This window comes from Mixophyes fleayi, chromosome 3 (assembly GCF_038048845.1).
Source record: "Mixophyes fleayi isolate aMixFle1 chromosome 3, aMixFle1.hap1, whole genome shotgun sequence".
NCBI classification, from domain to species: Eukaryota; Metazoa; Chordata; class Amphibia; order Anura; family Limnodynastidae; genus Mixophyes; species Mixophyes fleayi.
In genome coordinates, this window is record NC_134404.1 from 255,111,295 (window position 1) to 255,130,744 (window position 19,450).

At 43.9% G+C, this 19,450-nt stretch overlaps 1 protein-coding gene across 3 annotated transcripts in view; it reads right to left on the reverse strand.

Annotated features, from left to right (window-relative positions):
* FRMD1 (FERM domain containing 1) overlaps window positions 1-19,450 on the reverse strand; it is a 139,798-nt gene that overhangs the window by 77,028 nt on the left and 43,320 nt on the right. For all 3 annotated transcript variants that reach the window (XM_075203446.1, XM_075203447.1, XM_075203448.1), the window contains exon 7: window positions 17,335-17,490. In XM_075203446.1, the coding sequence (XP_075059547.1) occupies window positions 17,335-17,490 (156 nt within the window). The remainder of the gene's footprint in view (window positions 1-17,334; window positions 17,491-19,450) is intronic.

A 19,450-nucleotide genomic window follows, 5' to 3' on the forward strand; every position in this document is an offset into this window, starting at 1 on the left:
AATTGGAACGGTGTACACTAAAACTGCAACTTTAAGAAAAAAGTCACTAACTGGAGTTGTTCATCCGTTTTGAGTGTAAGTGTACATTTTATTTATTCAAACTTCCAGTTTTCAACACGGGATGTTATATGGTATACTCCACCGGTGATTAGGGGAACCATAAAGAGTGCAACTGTTAAAAGCTTTTATCAAAGTTATTCTAAGACCCTATTTCTGGATGTTTTTTTCGTTTCATATTCAATGGACTGATATGAGAAATAAGTGAATTGGAAGTAAAGTGGAAAACCTTATCAGCATTGACTTTTTTATTTGAGACTTTTTATGGACTTGTGCTTTAGAGTGTACCAATAGCGCCATCTTGTTCCTTTTAATTTTGCATGTATCAGTACTTTGAGCACAGAAAGGGGATTTGTGCCAAAAGGATAAAGAGGCTGCATTTGGTTCTGTGTGCAGGGGCTTCCATTATATTAAGCTTTGTAAATCTGGCAAACCAGCCAACATACGATCGTTCAGTCTGAGGTCAGGTAAGTGTGTATAGTCGAAAGACGTTCCAAAGTGTCGATTGTGTGTATGGGTGTATATATATATATGTATGTGTGTGTATGTATGTGTGTATGTATGTATGTATGTGTGTATGTATATATATATATATATATATATATATATATATATATATATATATATATATATATATATATATATATAAAAATTTTGTATATAGCACGTTTTTGTGTTTCCTATACTTGTGTATAGATGTGTATTTTATATATGTCTGGTTGCATATTAGTACATCTGTGTTCCGAAACCCTTTACATGTACATTGAACATGTTTTATAAATTGAACCTTTATTTACTTGTTAATGCATATACTTGTAAAATACACAGAATAAATTACACATTGTACATCCAACAGATTTATTGTTGAATTCTGTAGAAAAAAATGAACAATTGAAAAATAAAGTTTCAACATATTTATATTATTATTAGAACATTAGACTTTTTAATGATGAAAGCGGCTAGTGCTTTGTGGAATAAGCTTCTGAAAAAAACTTTTCAACTTTTTTTATTTTTTTCCCACTGATATTTGCCCTTAATTCTTTAAAATATTTGTCAAGCTTTCCCATCTTCTTTATCACACCCTGCAAAGGACTACCAACATTCTTTTCTCCCTCAGAACTTTCGTCGGATACGACGATGGTATCTACGAGAAAAGGTTTTTTTTTTTAGCATTTAACTTCTATATCTTTAATAAAGTTAAAGTTCTTTTCGAACACCAAGAGCCAAATTGCTCACCTTCTACACTGCTCATAATAACTTTATGTTGTGGTCTCTCTTGTTGAATCTCTGCAAATTACACGGCAGCCTGGATACGGACAGTAGTTCTCCTACTGATGTGGTCCAAGCAGATGACTTATCTCCTAGTGATACGGTCAGTAAAGTATATTTTGCCGTTGCTGTGTAACAGGTTTATTAAAGTATAAATACATAACAATAAAGTTTCCACACAAAATCATTCTGCCATGGCACACCCCCCCCCCCCCTTTAAAATATTGAAGGCTGCCTCCCTGTTTAGAGGTATCAAGCCAACAACGTCTGTATCCTCTATATTGTTGTCCTCATTACATATGTGAACTGCATACACAGGGGGTTTTACGTTTTAGCAGAATGAAAAACTCCGAATCTGTAACGGAGATTTACAAACGCATTTTCAACACGCCTAGCTCGTGACAGTCTATAATTAAATATCAGCCTTTCTGTAGACAGATTGTGTTGCGTGTAAGGATTCAATACATCGTTGTGCAATCTGCATTGCACAACAGCAAGGGATCCTCTCCAATCAAAAATAATATTTATATTCAAATCAATAACCAGGCATATGGACCTTGGCTGGTTTCAGTGCTATATACACTTTCATCAGAAGGATATCTCCTATCCTTGATTGGAGAAGATCCCTTGCTCACACATGACAAAATGCAATATTGGACACTTTGGAGCTCCTGAAAATTCAGTACTGTTCAGCTGCCTAATACATCTGCTCGGGACGCATTCAATACTTATAAGTACTGAGGATTTATTGGTTGGTTGTTCTATTGAACACAACAATATTCGTGAGTAACGACATACATAGTTACCAACACCTGTGAATCATTCAGACTGCTTAGAATACTGGAAAATTGGGAGTTTTTAGGTGTGGACACTACTTCATTCTGCACATAAGGAGGACCTATCTTTAGAGACTATTGTTTCTTTTTTTGCTATAACAACTTTTTTTTTTTTTACAGGCTCTTTCTTGGTTTGGTTTTAATATGTTGTATATTGTGGTCATAAAGTTTGCTTTTTATCATAATTCTTATGAATACATTTTCTACTTGTTTTATGTACAAGGAATGCGACTATTATTATTTTTTTGCCAAATAAGAGTGCAGATACTATACATTTTATTTTAGAATTCGAACATGTTTCCCATTAAAGGCACCGCCACAGTTTGAAAAATTTTATTGCCTCTCAAATTCTTCCACAATAACTTGCCATTGTTCTACCGTTGCAGGAAACTGAAACATAAAAGGTGTGAAATAGCTTAATTACATGCATTTTATATAATTTTTTTCATTACTTAGCCTACTGTCCTGTCACAAGAACTCATGTTGGAATTTGCTGACCAATAAGAGACAAATACAACTATTGTACAAGTAAGACAGGTGACACACCACAGCCAGCATGTACTTGAAGTTACAATTCCATCACAAACGCAACAAAAGATGAATAAAAAATAGGTTCTGTATAGTTGATCAAAGTGATGCGCCAACCACAAAGATGGTGGAATGTGCAAACAGTATGATGGCCAAAAAACCTGCACAATACACTTTTGACCTACTTGGAGCAACGCTAGCAAGCAAAATGAAAAGTGCTAGTAAATGAATAGCAGTGGAAATGGAGCGTTTAGTGTGCAACCTCGTGTGTAGGGCTACTAAGGAAGATTTGTATCTGGATACAATTCTAACGCCAGCAAACCACAGGCAGCCACCAACATACAGATTTTGGCAGATGCAGTGTGGGAAGACAATATTTATTTAGAAACATTTTATTAGGGATTCTTATAACATTTTTACAGTATAAAGACAAAATCACATTGAACAATCGGCAAGTAGAAAGTTAGTGAAGAAACAAAGAGGGAAAAGGGAAAAGAATAGAAGGGAGAGGAGGAGTCAAGAAGAAAATATGAGGCGGACAATGGAAGGAGGAAAATGTAGGGGCAAGGAAGGGAGAGAAACGTGTTAGTGAGAGAGGAGGGGGGGTGCGGTCTAGCACCTTGGAATACATTTAGTATCCAGCGTGCAGTCTATAATTGACATTAGTGACGTCAATTACTCTTGTAAGATGGTCTCTGTTGTTCTGTTCCATAGAGGGAAAGCCAAGGGTTCCAGATGATACGGAATTTATTGGGACGGTCGTTGATGATACTTGCGATTTGTTCACAATGGTAAGTCTGCCAAATTATATTTATCACTTCAGGTAGAGAAGGAGGTTGAAGTTATTTCCAATTCGCTGCTATAGCCCACTTAGCACCATTGCGTACGTGTCAGTGTCAGGCATTAGTCTACGTAAGAGCAAGTAGGTAGGACAGGAGGAAGTTGCAATGCGGTAACTCTATTGATTATATTGTGAACTCTTTGCCAGAAATCCACGACCTTGAGGCAGGACCACCAAATATGGTGGAAGGAGCCCTCCTGTCTGCAGGATCTCCAGCATAGGTTAAAGAAATCGGGAAATATGGATTTCAGGCGGGTGGGGACCAAGTACCATCTGTAAAGTATTTTGTATGAGTTTAATTTAGTGCGTACGCAAATTGAGCTCTTAGCAACTTGTGTCCTGATCCAGGACCATTCCTCCACTTGCAGTTCCACTTCTAGGTCTTCTTCCCACTTCAGCTCATAGTGATCTTTAACTGGTTGACTATATGCCACCAAAAGGTGATAAAAAGTATAGATTAAGCAAGTAGGGAGAGATTTACTTCTACAAAAAGATTTCCCATCCATTCCGGCAGCCGGAATGGATGGGGAATGCACTAAGCACACCATTCCGGCAGCCGGAATGGATGGGGAATGCACTAAGCAGACCATTCCGGCAACCGAAATGGATGGATGGGGAATGCACTCAGCACACCATTCCGGCAACCGAAATGGATGGATGGGGAATGCACTCAGCACACCATTCCGGCAACCGAAATGGATGGATGGGGAATGCACTAAGCAGACCATTCCGGCAACCGAAATGGATGGATGGGGAATGCACTCAGCACACCATTCCGGCAACCGAAATGGATGGATGGGGAATGCACTCAGCACACCATTCCGGCAACCGAAATGGATGGATGGGGAATGCACTCAGCACACCATTCCGGCAACCGAAATGGATGGATGGGGAATGCACTCAGCACACCATTCCGGCAACCGAAATGGATGGATGGGGAATGCACTCAGCACACCATTCCGGCAACCGAAATGGATGGATGGGGAATGCACTCAGCACACCATTCCGGCAACCGAAATGGATGGATGGGGAATGCACTCAGCACACCATTCCGGCAACCGAAATGGATGGATGGGGAATGCACTCAGCACACCATTCCGGCAACCGAAATGGATGGATGGGGAATGCACTCAGCACACCATTCCGGCAACCGAAATGGATGGATGGGGAATGCACTCAGCACACCATTCCGGCAACCGAAATGGATGGATGGGGAATGCACTCAGCACACCATTCCGGCAACCGAAATGGATGGATGGGGAATGCACTCAGCACACCATTCCGGCAACCGAAATGGATGGATGGGGAATGCACTCAGCACACCATTCCGGCAACCGAAATGGATGGATGGGGAATGCACTCAGCACACCATTCCGGCAACCGAAATGGATGGATGGGGAATGCACTCAGCACACCATTCCGGCAACCGAAATGGATGGATGGGGAATGCACTCAGCACACCATTCCGGCAACCGAAATGGATGGATGGGGAATGCACTCAGCACACCATTCCGGCAACCGAAATGGATGGATGGGGAATGCACTCAGCACACCATTCCGGCAACCGAAATGGATGGATGGGGAATGCACTCAGCACACCATTCCGGCAACCGAAATGGATGGATGGGGAATGCACTCAGCACACCATTCCGGCAACCGAAATGGATGGATGGGGAATGCACTCAGCACACCATTCCGGCAACCGAAATGGATGGATGGGGAATGCACTCAGCACACCATTCCGGCAACCGAAATGGATGGATGGGGAATGCACTCAGCACACCATTCCGGCAACCGAAATGGATGGATGGGGAATGCACTCAGCACACCATTCCGGCAACCGAAATGGATGGATGGGGAATGCACTCAGCACACCATTCCGGCAACCGAAATGGATGGATGGGGAATGCACTCAGCACACCATTCCGGCAACCGAAATGGATGGATGGGGAATGCACTCAGCACACCATTCCGGCAACCGAAATGGATGGATGGGGAATGCACTCAGCACACCATTCCGGCAACCGAAATGGATGGATGGGGAATGCACTCAGCACACCATTCCGGCAACCGAAATGGATGGATGGGGAATGCACTCAGCACACCATTCCGGCAACCGAAATGGATGGATGGGGAATGCACTCAGCACACCATTCCGGCAACCGAAATGGATGGATGGGGAATGCACTCAGCACACCATTCCGGCAACCGAAATGGATGGATGGGGAATGCACTCAGCACACCATTCCGGCAACCGAAATGGATGGATGGGGAATGCACTCAGCACACCATTCCGGCAACCGAAATGGATGGATGGGGAATGCACTCAGCACACCATTCCGGCAACCGAAATGGATGGATGGGGAATGCACTCAGCACACCATTCCGGCAACCGAAATGGATGGATGGGGAATGCACTCAGCACACCATTCCGGCAACCGAAATGGATGGATGGGGAATGCACTCAGCACACCATTCCGGCAACCGAAATGGATGGATGGGGAATGCACTCAGCACACCATTCCGGCAATCGAAATGGATGGATGGGGAATGCACTCAGCACACCATTCCGGCAATCGAAATGGATGGATGGGGAATGCACTCAGCACACCATTCCGGCAGCCGGAATGGATGGGGAATGCACTCAGCACACCATTCCGGCAGCCGGAATGGATGGGGAATGCACTCAGCACACCATTCCGGCAGCCGGAATGGATGGGGAATGCACTAAGCAGACCATTCCGGCAACCGAAATGGATGGATGGGGAATGCACTCAGCACACCATTCCGGCAGCCGGAATGGATGGGGAATGCACTAAGCACACCATTCCGGCAGCCGGAATGGATGGGGAATGCACTAAGCACACCATTCCGGCAACCGAAATGGATGGATGGGGAATGCACTCAGCACACCATTCCGGCAACCGAAATGGATGGATGGGGAATGCACTCAGCACACCATTCCGGCAACCGAAATGGATGGATGGGGAATGCACTCAGCACACCATTCCGGCAACCGAAATGGATGGATGGGGAATGCACTCAGCACACCATTCCGGCAACCGAAATGGATGGATGGGGAATGCACTCAGCACACCATTCCGGCAACCGAAATGGATGGATGGGGAATGCACTCAGCACACCATTCCGGCAACCGAAATGGATGGATGGGGAATGCACTCAGCACACCATTCCGGCAACCGAAATGGATGGATGGGGAATGCACTCAGCACACCATTCCGGCAACCGAAATGGATGGATGGGGAATGCACTCAGCACACCATTCCGGCAACCGAAATGGATGGATGGGGAATGCACTCAGCACACCATTCCGGCAACCGAAATGGATGGATGGGGAATGCACTCAGCACACCATTCCGGCAACCGAAATGGATGGATGGGGAATGCACTCAGCACACCATTCCGGCAACCGAAATGGATGGATGGGGAATGCACTCAGCACACCATTCCGGCAACCGAAATGGATGGATGGGGAATGCACTCAGCACACCATTCCGGCAACCGAAATGGATGGATGGGGAATGCACTCAGCACACCATTCCGGCAACCGAAATGGATGGATGGGGAATGCACTCAGCACACCATTCCGGCAACCGAAATGGATGGATGGGGAATGCACTCAGCACACCATTCCGGCAACCGAAATGGATGGATGGGGAATGCACTCAGCACACCATTCCGGCAACCGAAATGGATGGATGGGGAATGCACTCAGCACACCATTCCGGCAACCGAAATGGATGGATGGGGAATGCACTCAGCACACCATTCCGGCAACCGAAATGGATGGATGGGGAATGCACTCAGCACACCATTCCGGCAACCGAAATGGATGGATGGGGAATGCACTCAGCACACCATTCCGGCAACCGAAATGGATGGATGGGGAATGCACTCAGCACACCATTCCGGCAACCGAAATGGATGGATGGGGAATGCACTCAGCACACCATTCCGGCAACCGAAATGGATGGATGGGGAATGCACTCAGCACACCATTCCGGCAACCGAAATGGATGGATGGGGAATGCACTCAGCACACCATTCCGGCAACCGAAATGGATGGATGGGGAATGCACTCAGCACACCATTCCGGCAACCGAAATGGATGGATGGGGAATGCACTCAGCACACCATTCCGGCAACCGAAATGGATGGATGGGGAATGCACTCAGCACACCATTCCGGCAACCGAAATGGATGGATGGGGAATGCACTCAGCACACCATTCCGGCAACCGAAATGGATGGATGGGGAATGCACTCAGCACACCATTCCGGCAACCGAAATGGATGGATGGGGAATGCACTCAGCACACCATTCCGGCAACCGAAATGGATGGATGGGGAATGCACTCAGCACACCATTCCGGCAACCGAAATGGATGGATGGGGAATGCACTCAGCACACCATTCCGGCAACCGAAATGGATGGATGGGGAATGCACTCAGCACACCATTCCGGCAACCGAAATGGATGGATGGGGAATGCACTCAGCACACCATTCCGGCAACCGAAATGGATGGATGGGGAATGCACTCAGCACACCATTCCGGCAACCGAAATGGATGGATGGGGAATGCACTCAGCACACCATTCCGGCAACCGAAATGGATGGATGGGGAATGCACTCAGCACACCATTCCGGCAACCGAAATGGATGGATGGGGAATGCACTCAGCACACCATTCCGGCAATCGAAATGGATGGATGGGGAATGCACTCAGCACACCATTCCGGCAATCGAAATGGATGGATGGGGAATGCACTCAGCACACCATTCCGGCAGCCGGAATGGATGGGGAATGCACTCAGCACACCATTCCGGCAGCCGGAATGGATGGGGAATGCACTCAGCACACCATTCCGGCAGCCGGAATGGATGGGGAATGCACTCAGCAGACCATTCCGGCAACCGAAATGGATGGGGAATGCACTCAGCACACCATTCCGGCAGCCGGAATGGATGGGGAATGCACTCAGCACACCATTCCGGCATACGTGAAGTCAGTTATAACAGATAACTGTAATGTATAGGAGTAATCTCCAATATATTATAAGGGCACAGTCGTGCATTCCAAAATAATAATCCCAGTCTCTTTAATAGTCTTATCCTCCCGCAAAATTACCACTACCGATTAGCTAGACAGTAACTGTGTCGCCCAGCCAGGGTTATGAGGGGAATGCACTCGGCACTCCATTCCGGGAGTGGAATGCACTCGGCACTCCATTCCGGCAGCCGGAATGCACTCGGCACTCCATTCCGGCAGCCGGAATGCACTCGGCACTCCATTCCGGCAGCCGGAATGCACTCGGCACTCCATTCCGGCAGCCGGAATGCACTCGGCACTCCATTCCGGCAGCCGGAATGGATGAGGAATGCACTCGGCACACCATTCCGGCAGCCGGAATGGATGAGGAATGCACTCGGCACACCATTCCGGCAGCCGGAATGGATGAGGAATGCACTCGGCACACCATTCCGGCAGCCGGAATGGATGAGGAATGCACTCGGCACACCATTCCGGCAGCCGGAATGGATGAGGAATGCACTCGGCACACCATTCCGGCATACTTGAAGTCAGTTATAACAGATAACTAATGTATAGGAGTAATCTCCAATATATTATAAGGGCACAGTCGTGCCCTTATATTAAGGTTACATGTAAAAAACTTTATTTTGCCATAGGGAATCTGTGAGAGGGGGGGCATGGTGTTTGAGGGTCTACATCTTAAAATGTATTAAAGCTATTAAACTGAAATTTGGCATGTGAATAGAGAACTGTCCACAGGTGCCGCATGTGAAATTTCAAAAAAAAAAAAAAAAAAAAAAGAATAAAAAATTGACAATTTAGGAGCAATCTAAAGTTCAAAATCTCGCCTTTTTTTTCACTTCCTGTTTCGCAAAAGTCGCTGTTTTTCTGGGTTTTTTCGGAGAGCATAACTCGGTGTACAGAGCGTTTAAAGACACGTGGTAAGTTTTGGTAGAAAGCTATTAGGGCTGAGGAGTGCCTTTGAGGGTTCACAAGTTTGAGAAAGTTAGTTTTTTTACAATTTGGTAAAACATGCCCCATTTTAAGGTGGATGGGGAATGCACTCAGCACTCCATTCCGGCAGCCGGAATGGATGGGGAATGCACTCAGCACACCATTTTGGCAGCTGGAATGGATGGCTGAGTGCATTCCCCATCCATTGCGGCTGCCGGAATGGAGTGCCGAGTGCATTCCCCATCCATTCCGGCTGCCGGAACGGTGTGCTGAGTGCATTCCCCATCCATTCCTCTGGCATCACACTGAGGGATAAACTTTGAAATAAAAGCAGTGCCAGGGCTAAAAATTATACAGTGTGCCCCCCCCCCCCCCCCTCAGACCCAAAACACTAACCAGCCCACCCACAGTCAGTAAATATCTGTAATTTGTCTGTAGTTTACAAATCAAAATCGGTATGCGAGGGAACACACAGCCATATTTGTGCTCCCAAGTGAAGCCACATATACTACACCCAGCACAAGACTCTATCTGACATGTGCGATAGTTATGAAGTTTTCTGAAATCCCCTATCTCTAAAATGGGGCATGTTTTACCAAATTGTAAAAAAAACCTAACTTTCTCAAACTTGTGAACCCTCAAAGGCACTCATCAGCCCTAATAGCTTTCTACCAAAACTTACCGCGTGTCTTTAAACACCCTGTACACCAAGTTACGCTCTCCCAAAAAACCCAGAAAACCAACGACTTTTGCGAAACTGGAAGTGGGAAAAAACCGTCGAGATTTTGAAATTTAGATTGTTCCTAAATTGTCATTTTTTATTTTTTTTTAAATAAGTTTTTATTGAGGTTTTTAGTAACAAACACAGGTTACATATATGCAATTTCAACAATATTCGTTTTGGATGGCGAATGATAAAGAGATTATAACATCATAACAACATAGTACTAAGCCAAAGGTGGCTAAATGTGTCAGAGAGTGCGAACATTCCCATCCACGAAAGGTGGGTATAGCTGACCTGACATATAAAACATAAAATTGTCATTTTTTATTCTTTTTTTCTGAAATTTCACATGGGGCACCTGTGGACAGTTCTCCATTCACATGCCAACTTTCAGTTTAATAGCTTTAATACGTTTTAAGATGTAGGCCCTCAAACACCATGCCCCCCCCTCTCACAGATTTCCTATGGCAAAATGACATTTTTTACATGTAACCTTAATATAAAAAGCACAACTGTGCCCTTATAATAAGGAGAGGAGAATGCCAAGAGAGCTATTCTAGCTTGAATGATCCTGGTGTACAAGACATCAGCGAAAATGACTGAGCCAGACATCGTGGTGGCGCTGGAGGAAACCCTACCAGGACAGGGTCTGTGTGAGCCAGTAACCCAGGCTGGGCGACACAGTTACTGTCTAGCTAATCGGTAGTGGTAATACTGCGGGAGGATAAGACTATTAAAGAGACTGGGATTATTATTTTGGAATGCTGACTGCAAGAGGTTGCTGGAGGATACATGCAACCATTTACCCTGTAGCTTTTTAACGTCTTATGGTGTTGTGCTGTCATAATAAAGCCTTATTTTGTATATGTTCTGGTCTACCCGAGTTAGCTGGGATGGCAGTTACCCTCTGTGGGATTCAACTAAGAGTGATATCCTCACAGCCATTCACACCTATTACTTCAGGATCAACAAATGATGGCAAAGAGACATTTAGCCAGTTTAGAAGGATGATTCACGGATTCTCCCTAGTGCTCACTTATGAGTGTTGACCTATTTTAAGGGGGGGGGGGGTTAATGCTTTAATGGTGGTGGTAACTATTAATATATTGGTGGGATGATGGTTAAGTCTATGAATTTTATGGTGGAGAATACTTCATTTTAATGTGGTGTCATGGTGGAATCTTAATTTAAGGTGGGGTGATGGGATTATTAATTTAATGTAGAGTAGAGTTTGGGGAGAAGGAGGGCTATTTATTAAATGTAAATAGTACTTATTTAATGTAGGGGCAGGTTAGGGGGGAAATGGATATTTATTAAATATGAACACAATTAATGTAATATTGTGGTAGGTTGGGGTGAAATAAGTCTATTTATTAAATTGAATACTATTAATTTAGTGTCGAGCCTGCTTGCAGGTTGGGAGGCCTAATTATTAAATGTGGATGCTGCATGCTATTTATTTAACATCCGCACTGGTTGGGGTGGCCTAGAGTGTTCACTCATTGCAAGGCTTTCCATATTCCAGCCAACATTCCAGGATCGAAACAAGTAACACAAACAGCCACAAGTAGTGAAAGCAGCAAGAACAGGTAGGAGAGAGCAGAGCAGTCTGCCAACTGTCCTGATTTTACATAGGCAGTGCATGCTGCAGTGCCCATGTGTTTAAGTAAATGGGGGAGCAGTTGGAGAGGTGCCTAGCACTGGCTAAAATGATTGGCCCCGCCAATTGCATGATGGTCATGCCCTCTAGAAATTCTGTGTTTGACCCTATCTATTACAGAATGCTAAATCCCCTTAAACAACTTTAATACTTTCTCTGAATTGGTTAGATACATGTGAATATGTCAATCTGCTGTGACATCACTAACCTTGCTGTGCATTTTCTGCTAGGCCTGTTTAACAGAGAGAACAGGGTTAGAGTTTTTAGAGAAGCACCTTCATCGTCCATAGGTAAAAGACCATGGTGGACATATTTATCACTTTGGAATGTTTCATGTTTACTATTTAGCTCAGTAAATCAACAAGCTTTGCTGCATATCAATATCAATAGTATGACAAGTGAGGTCATAAGCCGAACGATTTTCAAACACATTTGTTTGTGCCAAGTCACTTACCTATCAGGGGTTAAGTTTCTCTGCATACTCCAGCCAATAAGATCACACGGGCAGGGCTCGTTGGTGCCCTATATATTCTCCCCCCCCCCCAGTGGCCACTTGGCCTCTTTTTTGTGGAAGCAGTAGATACAGGATACTGTGACACAAGACAGGCTCAGTATCCCAATTTCTTCATTTTATTCGTCTGAGCTTATTCATACCCCCCTCTCTTTGCTTCTGTTCCCTCAGGTTTTTTCTATAAACTACTTCTCTCCTCTCTATTTTCACCTGTCTATCCCTATCTTTTGCCAACCCCCTTTCTCCCTGTACCCCTTCCTCAACAAATTTAAACACAGTCATTTTGGTTCCAACATCAACACACACACACCCTCCCCAGCAGCCGTGTCAATCCTTTTTCACTCTAGCTAGTCCCCTAATACCTGTATCCCTTTTCCAACCCCTGGTAGCAGTTGTGCCCCCTGCTCTCTGGCCATTGAGGATTTCATCCTCTACTGGCATAGTTACTTGCCAATTTTAAAGCCCCCCACCTGTCAGTTCCCTTGCTCACCAGCCCCGGCCACAATAAGTCCACACAGTGGCTCAGGCGGTCCGTACCAAGGTCTGGGAGAGAGGAGAGAGGAAGAGGAGGGATTACCCCCGCACCAAATCTGTGGCACAGGCAGTCCCTGTTCATGCATGCGCCACAGCCACAGAGGAACGGAGCCAAGTGAAGGGATCCTGGGTGGTAATGGATTTCACTCAGGCAAAAAATAATAAACATACTAATAATATACAAGCACTACGGCGATAAAATGCTCAGGATAGGGAGTCCGATAGCTACAGAACCTTGTAGTGCAGTCTAAACATGCTCCAAGGTCCAGGCTGCTCGCTTCTTGCAGGTTAATTGAGGGTACACATTATTTCAAATTCACGGGCACATACATACTCATCCACTCTGGTATCAGAGTTTGATTCGCCGACCCTCTGCTGGCTGCTTCGACCATATTGATGATTGCCTCTGCATGGCACTTACTGGGCAAGCTACAGCGGGGTATGCTGACAAATGGGGATGCTTCAATAGCTCATTGTCTTTACGATTGTGGCAACTAATGCTGTGGCTTTGAATGGATCTTCCATCATAGCGCTTAGGGCGTTGGAAGTCTAGTGGCTACGAAACATGTATCAAGCCAACTGGCATTGTGTATACAATTGGCATTCAGTCCAAAGTGAATGTGATTAATGGGATCAAATACAGGCCCACAGTAATCTGAATATATGTTCAATTAAATTATGAACTTTTGCAGTCAGCGACTAATACATAGAGTGCTATCCCTGACTGGCTGCTGGCCACTGCCCCTTTCGAAGCAACGTGGCTCTTGGTCCCTTTGTGTAGGGGATCCGTTGACCTGCTTTGTGTGGGCACATCATTGTGAGTCCAGAAGTGGAGTAGTCACTCTGACACCAGACTCTGGCCAAATCGTAATGGAGTATATTCTGGTACCAGTGGTTAGTGCTGGATGGCCACACACTTGTTCATGCGGATATTAGATAGTAGCTGACCTGCAAAAGATTTTGCAGCCACCATAATTTATAAAATCAATATCAATCAATAATCTGTGACCTTTTGCAAAAATCAATCATTCAATTATTATTAATGTTTTGGCAACTTTATTTATTAATGTGAACATAAGGTTAACATAGTAACAATTTATGAGGTTAAAATAAAAGACACCAGTCCATCAAGTTCAACCTACTTTGGATCTCCTGTGATCCTTCACTTATAATTGAAATTGATCCAAAGTAAGCAACCACCAATCTGTTTCAATTGTGAAAATCCCCCCAGACCCAATATTGCAGTCCTAGTTTTACCCTATATCCATTACTATCCTTCATTTTAATTAACGGTGGTATCCCTGGAAACACTTTTCTACTAAAAATTTGTCTAACCATTTCTTAAACATATCTATTGAATCTGCCATCACAACCTTCCCTGGCAGTGAATTCCATATCTTGACTGCACTTACTGTAAAGAACCTCTTCCTTTGCTGGTCGTGAAATATCCTATCCTCTAACCTTAGGGGGTGACCGCGTGTCCTGTGTATAGTCCTTGGGGTAAAAAGTTCCCATGAAAGTTCTCTGTATTGACCCTTAATGTATTTGTACATAGTAATCATATCTCCTTTTAGACGCTTCTTTTCTAAAGTAAACATGCCAAAACTGGCTAACCTTTCCTCATAACTTAATGACTCCATGCCCTTTATCAATTTTGTTGCCCTTCTCTGATCCCTTTCTAGTTCCAAATTATCTTTTTTATAGAGTGGTGACCAAAACTGTACTGCATATTCAAGATGAGGTCTTACAAACGAATTATACCGAGGCAAAATTACATTGTCTTCCCTTGCATCTATGTCCCTTTTTATGCATGTCAATACTTTATTTGCCCTTGCACCTGCTGCTTGACATTGAGCACTATTACCAAGTCTACTGTCTATGAGCACTCCCAAATCCTTTTCCATTAAAGATTCTCCTAAATTAATTCCGTTTAATTTATAGATTGTGTTCTTGTTTTTGATCCCTAACTGCATAACCTTACATTTATCTAGATTAAACCTCATATTTCATTTGGCCGCCCCATCTTAAAGTTTATTTAAGTTCCTCTCTAGAGAAGCTTCATCTTGATCTCATTTTATTACCTTACAGAGTTTAGTGTCATCTGCAAAATAGAAACTTTACTCTCTAAACCATCACCAAGTTCATTAATAAATATATTAAAAAGGAGTGGCCCCAGCACGGAACCTTGGAGGTACTCCACTTAAAACTTTTGACCAATTAAAAAATGTTCCATTTACCACAAATCTCTGTTCCCTATTGCCTAACCAGTTTTCGATCCAAGTACAAATGTTGTTTCCTAGACCCAGTTCCCTTATTTTGTAAGCCAACCTCTTGTGTGGCACTGTATTAAAGGCCTTTGCAAAATCTAAGTAGATCACATCTACTGTGCTACCCTGGTCTAAGTTCCCACTAACTACCTCGTAGAAACAAATTAGATTAGTTTGATATGACCTATCCCTCACAAATCCATGTTGATTCCCACTAATAATCTTATTGCGCACCAAGTAATCCTGAATACTATCCCTTAATATACCTTCCAGTAGTGTCCCCACTATTGGCTTACAGGTCTATAATTCCCTGGTTGTGATCTCGTCCTCTTTTTAAACAACGGCACCACATCTGCTATTCGCCAATCCCTTGGTACTGAGCCTGATGAGATTGAATGTATGAAAATTAAGAATAGCGGTCTAGCTATTTCTGAGTTTAGCTCCATAAGAACCCTTGGGTGTATGTCATCTGGACCTGGAGCTTTATTTATCTTCATATTCTTCAGTCACCTTTGGACTTCTTCCTCTGTCAACCAAGTATTAATTAATGGTATGGTTTCATTTCCATTTTTATGTATTATTCCTACCATTTGTTCCTCTCTGGTAAATACTGAAGAAAAGAAAGTATTTAATACCTCTGCTTTTTCCTTAGTATCATTATTAATTTACCCATCTCACTTCTTAGGGGTCCTATATTATCTTTTTTAACGCTTTTGCCATTCATATACTTAAAAAGCTTTTTGGGGTTTGCCTTGCTTTCTTTTGCAATTTGGTTTTCATTTTCTAATTTAGCCAATCTAATTTCCTTTTTGCATGTTTTATTACATTCCTTGTACCTACGGAAGGACTCCTCAGACTTAAACATTTTATATGCACGCTTCTTCCTTTGAATTTCTTACCTTACCTTTTTATTTAGCCACATTGGTTTAGACTTAATTCATTTACATTTATTTCCCATAGGAATGAAGTTATACGTTTATGTTTCCAACAACGTTTTAAAGACAGCCCACTTTTCTTCCGTATTTTTTTCTTCAAAAACTTTGTTCCAGTCTATGCACTTTATAGACTCCTTTAGCATATTAAAATTTGCCTTTTTAAAGTTTAAAGTCCTAGTTGATCCCTTATACCGTTGCTTCTGGAAACTAATTTCAAATGAGACCATATTATGCTCACTGTTTCCCAAGTGCTCCCTTACTTGAATATTTGATATTACGTCTACATAATTTGTTATTACTAGGTCCAGTATAGTCCGGTTCCTAGTTGGTTCCTCTACTAATTGGGACATGTACTGGTCTTTTAGCGTGCTCAGAAACCTTTTTCCCCTAGCTGTATCGTAGGTCTCAGTACTCCAATCAATGTCCGGATAATTAAAATCCCCCATAATTAAAATTTGACCTAGTTGTAATTAGATAGAATAGTTTGTGCAATGAAGAGATGCATCAACAGTATGCAGTTTATATATTAATATCAATAGTGACAACAATTAAGAGTCAACTATAAGTATGGCATTCAATGTTTTAAAATGTATCAGAAATGCTCTATTTAATAAACACAGAGCCTGATTCATAAAGAAATATAGGTGACGATTTTGTGTGTACAATGCGCAAGCCCAGAACTGGCTCATACGGCACAAATGCAGCACAAAGGATACTTACGTCATCCTATGATTTCAGTGAGGGAACAGGGCAGGGAAGGCCATGCCCATAGTCAATGTACATTAAATGCATGCCAAACTCAAGTGCACGCAGCACAGACCGATTCAAGCTTTCAGCATCTCAAAAGGTACTTGTTTTTCTTGCTCCCTTATTCCTAAGCTGCGGTGCTATAATTATTCTGAAAATATCCTTGTGTATTTTATATACCTCTCTCCGGTCTACTTTCAAGGATTCGGTCATAGAGTTCCTGAAGATGGTGGTAGTAAACTACACTGTCTTAGTTATGACATAATCAGAGGCTAAAAATATCTAAAATATTACCGTTAAACATGTCCTGTGCCATAGTTAATAATTGCATCTTTAAAAACAATATACTTGCATAACAATAACGTACTTTGCTGTGTGTGTTAAATGTTTTTGTTATAATATGGCACATTAATTTACCTTTTGCAATCTGTAATAATGAACCGGAACATCTTCTAACAGACATGATTCTTTAATGAAGTTCAGCACAGCATCCTTAACAGACATCCCTTCCTGTTCCTTATGCATCTCAGGAGCATGCTTCAGGATGTACGCACTCCCTCTCTTTGCAATTATCTATTAAAGAATGTTGAAGAGAATATGGAATAAGTCAACCTGCACTTACCCAAATCAGACATTTTTTTGCTAAGAACTTGTATCTTAATCTTATCTTACTTTATTTTTATTTTATTTTTATTTTGTATTTTTAATATTTTGTTAACAAGGGTACTACCTCTAGTTAACCAAAACCAAATTTTTTATACAATTTCCAAAGAGACAAGCGGTTATTTTAGCTGAGATGGCACTTTTACTTTTCAAAATATTAAACTATATTGGTATGGATTAAAACCATTCATTATTTCATATACGGTAATAAATAAAAAGTAACAGCAAAATAAAATAAAGTTTAGTAGTGTACAGTTAAAAATTGTGTATTAAAAACTTTCATGCAAGGGTGCTTGTGTGGCGAGCTCCGAACAAGAGGGCGATTTTAAACTCTCAAGCCCCTTCCTGAGCCCACATACTTCACCCACTCCTGAAGCCTGCAGAAGCAGTCACCTATAGGACCCTCTTGGCCACGAGGCGGTCCTCCGCCGAGACGGCCGTGATACCCGCAGCCTGACTGCAGTCCTGAGTCTGGGGCTGCCCCCCGTCCGGCATCGCACATCTCCCCGGCGGATCGCAGGTCCGCAGCCTCACCTGGACTCGCGTCTGTCCGGTGCTCCACTCGGTATGTCTGGGCCCTGAAGCCGCAGTCTGTAGTGCCGCCCGCACCCTGCAAACCGTACCTCCGGCTTTGGAGACCCGGACTTCCGGTTCGGACCTGAGGCCGGAGTGAGCGCCTCCACAGCCTGTGTGACGAGCGGAGGGGCCACGGGACCCCCTGGAAGCGGCAGAGCAGTGTCACCAGTCTGGAGGTTCAACACTGCCTGAGGAGGCCAGCGGCCACTGCTGCCGGAACACAGAGGAAGCAGGTTAGTGTGAGAGCGCCATTACCTGCGTTCAATCCCAGCTGCCCACCCAGCCCACCTCCATCAAGAGCTGAGAGGAGGTTATTTAACCAGCAAAACTTCAGAGCAACAGACGCGGCTTATTCTGGAGCCTTAAAGCAGATCACACTGTCAGGCTTGCTGTCCTCCCCTGCAGGGGTTGCCTTGGGCTGCTGACTCATTTGTTCCACATTCTACCTATTATTGGGCCCTGTCCCAGGATTTTTGGGGTGCTCAATGATCCTATAACCCTCTAAATGCTGACGGGGGGCGGGGGAAAGTTTCTTCTACACTACTTTTCAATTCCAGATTCATGTGACCCCTCCTCCCTACGTGGGTCCACTCACTGTAATTTACTCTACAAATTCGTCTGGACATACCGCCACTCCTGTTTAAAACTCCAGTTCTTGGTGCTCCTCCACAATGCCTAAGGGAGGCAAGAAATCTCATCCTAAAAGGACTTCCTCAATATTTCTCAAAGCAATCGACTTCAACCCCGCATCGGGGAAGGACAGATTCCCCTCACACTTCTGCTGACTCTGAATCGGACGAGGAGGATACATCCCCAATAACCAGACGGGACTTTTTAACGCTAATCAAAGAAATGAAAGAGCTTAAATCTTCCGTCCACTCAGAGGTGCAAACTGCCCTTCACTCACTACGCGCGGATGTGGCTGCAATCGGTACTTGCACTGACCAAGTTAAACAAAGACTGGAAACGGTGGTGACCTCTGAGACAGGACTGGAGGAGGATATTGTACACCTTAGAAGCGATCCGACATCTGTCCAGGAACACCAGGAAGACATGGATAATCGGGCTAGGCGGAATAATCTACGTCTGAAGGGTATCCCAGAAACAGTCGAATCTGCCCACCTGGAGCGATACCTGAAGAAGCTCCTCTCCCAGTTAGCCCCCGAGGTCCCAGAGGACCACTTGCTACTGGACAGAACCCATAGAGCCCTAAAGCCCAGATCGTCCGATCAGAACCAGCCTAGAGATGTTATCCTACGGCTCCATTTCTACACTGTCAAGGAGATGGTTTTGC